The sequence below is a fragment of the Carassius auratus genome, chromosome 27, assembly GCF_003368295.1.
Source record: "Carassius auratus strain Wakin chromosome 27, ASM336829v1, whole genome shotgun sequence".
Classification (NCBI taxonomy): Eukaryota; Metazoa; Chordata; class Actinopteri; order Cypriniformes; family Cyprinidae; genus Carassius; species Carassius auratus.
This window is the reverse complement of record NC_039269.1, coordinates 14,094,800-14,104,872: the sequence shown is the minus strand read 5'-3', so window position 1 is coordinate 14,104,872 and position 10,073 is coordinate 14,094,800. Positions and strand designations below refer to the sequence as shown.

General features: G+C 37.1%; 1 protein-coding gene across 1 annotated transcript; it reads left to right on the top strand.

Moving 5' to 3' along the window:
• Window positions 1-2,431: 2,431 nt before the first annotated feature.
• On the top strand, window positions 2,432-6,823 carry shhb (sonic hedgehog signaling molecule b). The gene is made up of 3 exons (XM_026206011.1): window positions 2,432-3,194; window positions 4,855-5,116; window positions 5,589-6,823. Exons 1-3 carry the CDS (start codon window positions 2,886-2,888, stop codon window positions 6,266-6,268), a joined length of 1,251 nt encoding a protein of 416 aa, XP_026061796.1. The 5' UTR covers window positions 2,432-2,885; the 3' UTR covers window positions 6,269-6,823.
• The last annotated feature ends 3,250 nt before the right edge of the window (window positions 6,824-10,073 follow it).

Here is a 10,073-nt window from a genome sequence, read left to right as displayed (position 1 = left end):
AACTATCCTGTAATTCTTACGCAATGGCCCTTCTTAATGTTAAGCCTTAATCTGATCGGATGAACAATTTATTTGAATGTGGTACTGGATGTTTATAGCTTATGGAACAATAATAAAAAAAAAAAAGCAACAAATCTAATGCATAGGTCCAAGTCTCGCAGCCTTACAAAATGAGCATAAAGTCGCAGATTATTAAAACTCTATTGGCTGCAATGTAACCATTGTCAGAAACCCCTACAAGTCTCACTACCAGATACTGGAAAGACCATAACATTTACAAGGGTCCGTCAAAACTTAAAAAGGAGGCCTCCCATTAGCAAAGCCAGGTATTTCCTGTGGATGCGAATGGCCTTTTGGCTTTTGACTAGAATAAACCATACCGATCTGAAACAGCTTAACTGGTCCAGTGACCCATCTGTCCACAGTTATTTTAAAGGACTAAAAAAGAATGGTTCAAGTATGCCTTTCAGACCTGACCAGATGGATGGTCGGCACCGAGTATTCACATAAACCAGCAAACAACTACAAGTGAAGCACAGATAAAGTTTCCCCCTTGAATTCCTGTATTTTCAAAGGTTAAAGGGGTTGAAAAAAATGTCAACAGTTATTATGCTAATTCTTGCTCTTGTTTAATCAGAGTATATTGTGACAAAGGAAAAGTTAAACATTATGGTTGTAGTTACAGTAGACAAGACTGATACAACACTGATATATAACATATACAATACTGATACATAGCATATACATTAAAATACTATTTTTGTTACTATTTATATATATATATATATATATATATATATATATATATATATATATATATATATATATATAGTTTTGTTTTTTGAGAGAGGAATGCAGTTTCTACCAATATTTACTTCAAGTTCTGACACAAAGTGGAACTAACACTGCTGTTAAACTCTTTATATATATATATATATATATATATATATAGTCTGATCTATTGGTCTTATCTGTACACATTACAACTCAAAAGTTTGTCTTTTCAAAGGGAGCTGAGATTTCAGTCCTAACTTTGAAGAGAGTGAAGCATGTCTCACTCAGAGCTGTCAGGACAGCCAAATCATGTAAGGTTGTTTTTTTTCCATCATCCTCCCATCTAAATCAAAAGGACGAATGGTTTCATCTAACAAATTGAGCTTTTGTTGAGTTAAGGTCACCTCATCCTTTTAAGAGTGATTGCGGGACTATATATTTTGCGAGAAGAGGACAATGAATAGTATATTTGTGTACGGTTGTGTAGCACTGGATATCACAGAAATGGATTTTCTTTTACCTTACATTTTCAGTTGAGCATCTAAACATAAAAAAATCAAGGTTTATTAAACTTTAAGATACTACTTGTGATTTCTGTTTTGAAGAGATTAAATGGCCATTTCATTTTATCATGGGACACTTGAAAGTCACCTGTTGCAGAACTGATATCATAGTCTGACATGTACTGTTAACAGATCCTTATAAACGCACACCTTTTATATTTTGTGTATATAATCCAATCACCTAATTAGATTTGTTTCAGCAAATGAAGACAGAAAATGTTATATTAATATGTACTTGAAAGCATCATAAATAAACAGCCAATTAATTCTAAGAAGAGTGGGACAGATTTTGGGTTTTCAAGTGTAACTGAGTCATCTGTGGGTCAAACCATAGAGTGGCAAGAGGGTGAGTTTTTGCTCACTCACACGCCAATTTTCAGAAGCCCTTGAAAGTCGAAACCAGGTAGGTGTTATAAATTCAGAGATCCACCACTCACTCACTTTGCCAACCAACATACCCTGTCCACAAAACAAAATACCCTCAATGTGGGTCAAAAGAGTTCAGATCAAATCTGATGGTCTGTGAAGATGCTGAGATATTTAAGGCAGCACAAACAACAGTGCATAAAATCAACAAACTTAACACACAGGAACGTTTTCAGCAATTGAATATTACATGAATTGCGACCATCTTGATGGTAACTTTTACTTTATAACAATATTTTCTATTAGCAATTCTATTCGTTTTTTTTTTTTTTTTTTTTTTTTGCATAAAGACAAAATACCTAATCTTTCAGATGTCATCACACAAGATCTAAACTCTAACTCTAAGACATAAATGTAGGTCTGGACTTTGGATACCTATCATCCCTACCAAAGACAAACAGAAAAAGGATGGGTACAAAGGATACACCAACTGATTTTGGTTCCTGTGCCTCTGTTAGCAGCTTCATGAGGTCTACACCAGTCTTGATGAGAAGTTAAAAAAAAAAAATAATAAAAAGTCATTGGGAAGGAATGGACAGACAGCATACAAGGAGTCATTTCATATTTCATTTCAGAATTAGGATTTTTCAATTACAAAAGGTCATATTAACCTCAAGAATGATATCATCTGTTAAAAAAGGGTGCACTAAAACCAAAAAGCGCTGATCTGAAATAATGCATTTCTGATACACCACATATTCTTAAATATAATTTTCATAACCACTCCTGCTTGACCATGGCAACGTGAGGATACATTTGTGTCATTTCTGCAGAAATGAAGGAGGTATGGAGACTGTCTTTGCTTGGATGGCATCATAGTTGGACGGCACTCCGTCGAGTCAATAGACTCCCTCCCCCTGGCATAGATTTGCTCTGTAATTCATATGGGTAGACTGCCTCTACTCATAAGCGTCTGACCCTACCTCCCGTCAAACTAAGTCGCTCTCTCGTCTCTCACTTAGCTGTGACAGCCAGCCTCCAATGTGCTCAGTCAGTGGCTATCGAGAGCGGTCGTTATTGCACCTGCTTCGGTAGTGGTCGTTGGGTAGCATCCATCCGGTACGCGCGAGAAGACCCTGTGAGAGACTAAACTTTAAAGATCCGAGGAGATCATTTAACGTCATGGACGTAAGACTGCATCTGAAGCAAATTGCTTTTCTGTGTTTTATCAGCCTGCTTCTGACGCCTTGTGGATTAGCCTGTGGTCCCGGTAGAGGTTATGGAAAACGAAGACATCCAAAGAAATTAACCCCTTTGTCTTACAAGCAATTCATTCCCAACGTTGCCGAGAAAACGCTCGGGGCAAGCGGCAAATACGAAGGCAAAATCACAAGGAATTCAGAGCGATTTAAAGAGCTGATTCCTAATTATAATCCCGATATCATCTTTAAAGACGAGGAAAACACAAACGCTGACAGACTGATGACCAAGGTATGGACCCATGCGGTAATTGCCCAGACTTACACTCTTTTAAATAATGGATGAACATGTTCGCTTTAAAAGGTTTTTGAGTTTACTATGGTTTTTGGGAGATTCATAAAAAATATATAGTGATGTTGCATTATTGGTACTTTAGATCAGTATATTGGTTTTGGGGTTCTTTAAAGCGCCATAACAGAACAGAATTTTTTTTTAATAACTAGAAAATTAATTTAATGTTGTAACTCAAATAAAATCTGATATTGCACTAGGCTGTAAAAACTCGTGACGGGACATTTAAACAGCTTTCCAGGTACTATTGGAGACACTGACAGCGCGCGGTAAAACTAAAACTAGAACTGTTGGAAGTCTGGCACTACAGTATAGCCTAACAATTTTTTTATCAAACAGCTGAGCTAGTGATATTATTAATATGAATATTTGCATTCTTTACAGACTTTACATGGAACGTGTGAGCTATATTTTTGTATTTTGACTATTCATAATATTCCGTTTAATTGAAATCAAAATGACCATTCAGCGCCCATTCGGATTTTATTGCTTTGCCATTAATGCAAAATTGGCACCGTTGGATAATTTAGTGTTAGTGCTTGAAAGCATATGCTGAGCATGTTTTTTTTTTTTCTTTTTTTTTTTCCAAACAGACACTTGACAGTTAATAATTAAATGCACGAAACACCCCGCCTCCACACATCGTAACCATTGCGTAATATATAGTCTATATACTTTTTTCTGGTGCGCCCTATCAATTAACGTGTTTCTTCGAGATCACATCTGTGATTCTTTATAGATCTCATGACCTGCTTTTATTGTGCAGTTAATGGAAAATGTGGGTCACAAGTGATCTTTGCCACTAATTTTGCGCGTCTAGCACTGGATATTACCGGCTCCCGCGGTGAGCGCGCTTATTCCAATCAGCTGCTCGACTGCTTTCTCTGATTACAATGTTTTAAGATAATTATTTGAATCCAAATTACAATGCACGTTTCCCTGACAATATCCAGCAACAAATTAAGCAACTTGCATGTTCACAGTGCCATAGAGGATACTGACATTTAAGTAAAGCAACATCAGCAGTTAGGCGAATCATTGGTGGCAACGTCTCTGTAAAATTGATTGCTGCCGCACTGGCTGAGAAAAAGAACGTGGATTTTCAGCTCTATTTACTCCTCTCGCGGTTATCGATCGGTCGGTCTGGAGTCTGCCCTCTTGACTTATGGCAACAAACGATTTCCCCAGCGCACACATCTTTTACGCACAAAATCAGACCGACAATGTGCTTAGTGATGTAGCCTATATGAATAACTCCGTACTGCGTTAAGGATCAATCTTTTTCTACAAAGATGACATCTATGAAGACAGTTTAGTGTTATATTCAGCATTATGCAAGCAAATATATATATATATATATATATATATATATATATATATATATATATATATATATATATATATATATAAACTTCACTTTAACATTTGTTTGCTGATTTGAATGCAGATACTTCAACTTATGTTGCAGAAATTACTTGGGGAGAACGACCGTCAGAGCTTTTTGTTAAATAACCAATCTGAAAATTCAATAAATCTTCCACACATTAAAAGGAAGGTGTGTGTTTTAAATACTGACAACCTGTCTCTTTCACTCATCCAGAGGTGTAAGGACAAGTTAAATTCGTTGGCGATATCCGTCATGAACCAGTGGCCAGGTGTGAAACTGCGCGTCACTGAAGGCTGGGATGAGGATGGTCACCATTTCGAAGAATCTTTGCACTACGAGGGACGGGCGGTGGACATAACTACCTCGGACAGGGATAAAAGCAAGTATGGGATGCTATCTAGGCTTGCAGTGGAGGCAGGATTCGACTGGGTCCATTACGAATCCAAAGCCCATATACACTGCTCTGTCAAAGCAGGTGAGCGCAATGTCATCACTAACACTGATATGCATCCAACGTCGGGCTTATGTGATAGGCCTATGCTAATTTAAATGCATATCTTAGATATTTGTTTCTATTCTATGTTAATATGTAGTCCTATTCTTTGAAAAAACTATACCAAAAAATCAGCAAATAACTTACATTGTGAAAAGACTGGCCTACTGATGGATTTCAAATTGACTAATTTGCAGGGTGGGTATCTCTGCACATGCATGTGCAAGCAGCTATACAAAACTAAAGGGATCAGGGAGAAGCAAAGTCTGTATATGTTCAATTTATATGACAATGTCTGATGAGTTTGTGTTAATTCAGGATTCAGAATGGACAGACAAGCGTTTTAACATTTGCTTCTTTATAGACAACAACAACAAAAACTGTGTCAATGCATCGATTTTGCGCAGTGCTTTAAAAATATGCTTCAAGTTATTTATCTTCGCTTCTATCTCAGAAAATTCAGTCGCTGCTAAATCGGGGGGATGCTTTCCTGGATCTGGTACGGTGACACTCGCAGACGGGAGGAGGAAACACATCAAAGATCTAAAAGCGGGCGACCGGGTTTTAGCTGCGGACGATGAGGGAAATGTCTTCTTGAGCGACTTCATCATGTTCATGGACCACGATCCGACAACGAGAAGGCAATTCATCGTCATCGAGACGTCAGAGCCTTTTACGAAGCTCACCCTCACAGCCGCGCACCTCGTCTTCGTTGGAAACGCCTCGGCTAGTTTTGGGACCACAGCAACGTTTGCCAGCAACGTGAAGCCTGGAGATACAGTTCTGGTGTCGGAAGGAACAGGCAAGAGCCTCAAGAGCGTTACAGTGAAGAGGATTTACACTGAAGAGCACGAGGGCTCTTACGCGCCAGTCACCGAGCACGGAACCATAATAGTGGATCGGGTGCTGGCTTCGTGTTACGCGGTCATTGAGAGTCACAAGTGGGCGCACTGGGCTTTTGCACCGGTCAGGTTAAGTCACAAGCTGATGACGTGGCTTTTCCCGGCTCGTGATTCAAACGTCACTTTTCAGGAGGACGGCATCCACTGGTACTCAGAGATGCTGTTTCACATCGGCTCGTGGCTGCTGGACAGAGACTCTTTCCATCCACTCGGGATTTCACACTTGAGTTGAAAGTGCAGCTACAGTATCACTATTTGGGCACCAGACTCAAACGTATCTTTATTTTCTGTAAGAAAAGCCTTAAAGTGTTCATTGAATAATTTATTTGTATTGGATCATCTGTCTCTGGAAACGTACTACACACCGATTCAAGCATGATGTGACCGTTTTTGCGCATTTTTGTGAGATTGTACGAAATAAGAGAACGTATTGAATTTACAGGGCTGTACAGTGTGCAACCGACTGATCTATTTTATTGGATAAGCATAGGATGGCGCTCAAAAACTATATTTTTATACACAGATTTGTATATTAGATTTTTGACGGATCTAAAAGTATTTCCAGAATCATATTTCGTTATTTGAAATAGTGCAAAGTTACATTTATTTAAACAGTTGCGATGTATAACGAACTGTTCATGTCATTGTCGAGTATAGTGTCATTGTTTTGACCACTGTTTCAACGTTTGTGTATTCACTACACTAACACTTTCTGTTTAAATGTACATTTCTTGACAAAAGTATAGGCAACTCAAAATAAATTCATGGTACGCATTGTGCAAATTATTCGATGAAATTCAAATGAAACATTTTGTTGTTCACATGGAATAAGCAGCATATATGCTACATATTTTTGAAAGTAGTAAATTAGCGGATCCTAAGCGACTTTTGTTCGCTGCGGTCTTCTTCATTAACTTGGACTAACTTATAGGCTGATCTAACTTTACTGAATCCCTTGTATACTCTGCTTACCACTACTACTACTACTACTACTACTACTAATAATAATAATAATAAGACCCTCCCCCAAGCTCTCCCGTAAAAGGAGCTAAACGAATTTTTAAAAGTTTTAAAAATAGAAAAGCCACTTCAGAATTTGGATTAGAAAGAGCAAACTAGATAACAAAATATCTAACTGAATACAAGTTCAGAAATGCTATGCACTTCAAAACTGAGACAGTCTATTAGTTATTATAAACATTGGGCCTAGCCCCTTTAATTTTTTTTTCTTTGTAAGCCGTCCAATTTTCCACATTAGAGAAAACTTAGGCTACTATTAAATGTCTATTCATAAAGTAAAAACACTGATCACCATTTTCAAGGCGTTAGCTTTCCCGTTCTGATAACCAATACTTTATGGTACATAATAACAGAAATCTGATATCACAACAAAATGCCTTTTATGCTTGATGTTACTATGATGCTTTTAATATGTCTATTATGCTTATGCAGCAAGACTATCTCACACAGCTGATCTGATGTTGTGCGACATCTACTGGCTTTTTACAGCTCTGTCACACTGTGTGATCCAGGTTTCCTTATGGATTCCTCATCATATTACCCCCCCCCCCCCTAAAATCCCATAGAAATAGAGAAAAGTTAGGTTTAAAATGCTTTAAAATTATTTATTTAAATCCAACACCCAGTCAACATGAAGTATCATATAGTTACCTTAGATCTTTACATTGACTTGATCACTATATAAAAAAATCAGCTTGCTTTTAAAATAGCAGATCATTATATATATATATATAAAAAAAACGGAACCCTGCGTAAGTATATTAAAGTTAATAAGAATGTCCTTTCCTGTAACCTTTGACATGATTGTTGTTAGTGCATTCCCGTGGCAGTTGGCCTAACAGATGTTAGGGGAGCACCGAATATAAAAAAAAATCAATAATTCTGTAGTCTCCTGGTAGACAGGAGTAAAACGTATTCCTGATAGACCTGAACAGTCTTGAAAGAAATATGACTCATGTAGAAAATAGCCTCAAAAAGGTCTTAGTGAAGAAAGAAACACCTGAGTTTTAACTGCAAGTATCGGTGAAGAACTGATTACATGTGAGGCAACAGATGGGAACAGATGTAGATGGGAATAGAGACGACTGAAAGGCCATTCAACTTCATTCTACAAGGGCTTATGTAGAGATGTAGAAAGGTCCATTCATGTAAAGCTCTAAAATAATTGAAAGCAATTGAAGCTCAACTTTGGCACAAGTTCAAGCAGTGACTAGCTCAATAACACTGCCCACCTGAGTCAGTTAATCCATCAGACATCAATCAGACACCAGGCACAAAACCTGTGATGAATGATGCAGACAAGCCGGGAGATACACTGGTATGCTGATCTTCTTCCCTCAACATTTTACTCAAACACAATATTGACGGTGGTGGGGAGGGGGACTCAAATTGCTTAATGAGAAAAGTAAGTAACATTTAGAGAGTGTTGCGACAAGGATTGACATTCCACTCACATTCTGCTTTTGAGGAGGAATCGGTGTTGACTCTGTGTGGTTGAGACTTGCTGGAAGACACAAAAGGAGCTGCGTGGAGACAGAAGGATGACCTTGGGCCCGGCCCAGGTACAAAAGCACTGCTAAAGGAACATTCCAGGGGACCAGGAAAACAAACTAGCCCCTAATCCTCTCTCTATCCCCCAGTCTGCCGGATTAGAGCAGGGCCACTCTCTGCAAATGTTGACATTCCCTAACACAAGACGTTAGCATCTTGGAAAATATTTCAGAATGAAACGTCTGTTGCAAGCAAAAGACCAAGCACAATAGGCGAGGCGGTCTTGTTGTATCTAAGAAGCAGTGAACCACATATTCTTTCAGTGGTCTGTGTGATTTGAGATGGAAGGGTTTTTTTCTTCTCCATCAGTGTTTGAAAACATCGCTGTCTAAATTGGCTAAAAATGTACAATTCTTGAATTACTTAAGAACTGCGGTTAAACAAGAATTCACAGCTTTTTCAATTAAAAAAAAAAACCTAGAGATTTTAAATTAAAACACAAAGCTCATGAAACATGACTTGAATCCAAACTAAATATTATAAGCCTAATAACCACCTGATTAAATTTCAATTTTAATTTAAAGTGATAATACATCCAAAAATGAAAATTCTGTTATCATTTATTCACCCTCATGTCGTTCCAAACCTGTATGAGTAGCTTTCTTATGTTGAACATAAAAGAAGATTTTTGAAGACTCCTGGTAATTCAAAGGCAACCTGTTTGATTGCAACTCATACAGATTTGGAGTGACATGAGGGTGAGTAAATGATGACAATTTAAATTTTTGGGTGAACTATCCATCTAACATTTAAAGCTTTTTGCAATTTAGAGAAAAAAAAATTATTAACTAAAAAAGATTAAACTAATTGGCCACTAGATGGTGCTGGACATCTGCATGAGTATAAAACGTTGCCTAGGCAGACTTTGGTCAGAATTATGAAAATTCTGTCATAATTTACTCACTCAAGTTGTTCTAAGCCTGTATGAATTTCTTTCATAATTTTTTTTAAGAATATGGGTAACTATATATATATTATTTATATTACTACATTGATATAATTACCTTATAGTTACTGAAGATGAACCAAATAAAAGCAAAAAATGAAAAGAAAAAGAATATGGCTAACTGAACAGTTGATGATCCCCCACTTGCTTCCATAGTATTTCATCTATGGAAGTCAATAAGGACCAACAAATGTTCAGTTACCCACATTCTTCTTCAAAAAAAAAAAAAAAAGAAAGTTACAAAATTATTAAACAGAATAATAAAATTTAATAATAATTTAATTTTTGGGTGAACTATACCTTTAATGCTTATTAAAATACTGGCAGTTATCAACAGGCTATAATTCATCATCATGACACCACCTTTGTTTTTATAGAGACAAAACCTAACTAAAATTGAAAAACATTTATGGGGAATCATAGTGAGATTAACTGTATAAAACTATCAATATATCAAAAAACAAACAATTTCAAGGGTTTCTTGCTAAATGACATGAACAGCCACGCAGGAACATGCAAG

Bases quoted from the DNA above. Each gene is read 5' to 3' on its own strand.
- shhb (XM_026206011.1), top strand. From the start codon at position 2,886: ATGGACGTAAGACTGCATCTGAAGCAAATTGCTTTTCTGTGTTTTATC. The intron at 3,195-4,854 runs GTATGGACCCAT...TCACTCATCCAG, and splicing joins CTGACAGACTGATGACCAAG to AGGTGTAAGGACAAGTTAAA. The intron at 5,117-5,588 runs GTGAGCGCAATG...CTTCTATCTCAG, and splicing joins ACACTGCTCTGTCAAAGCAG to AAAATTCAGTCGCTGCTAAA.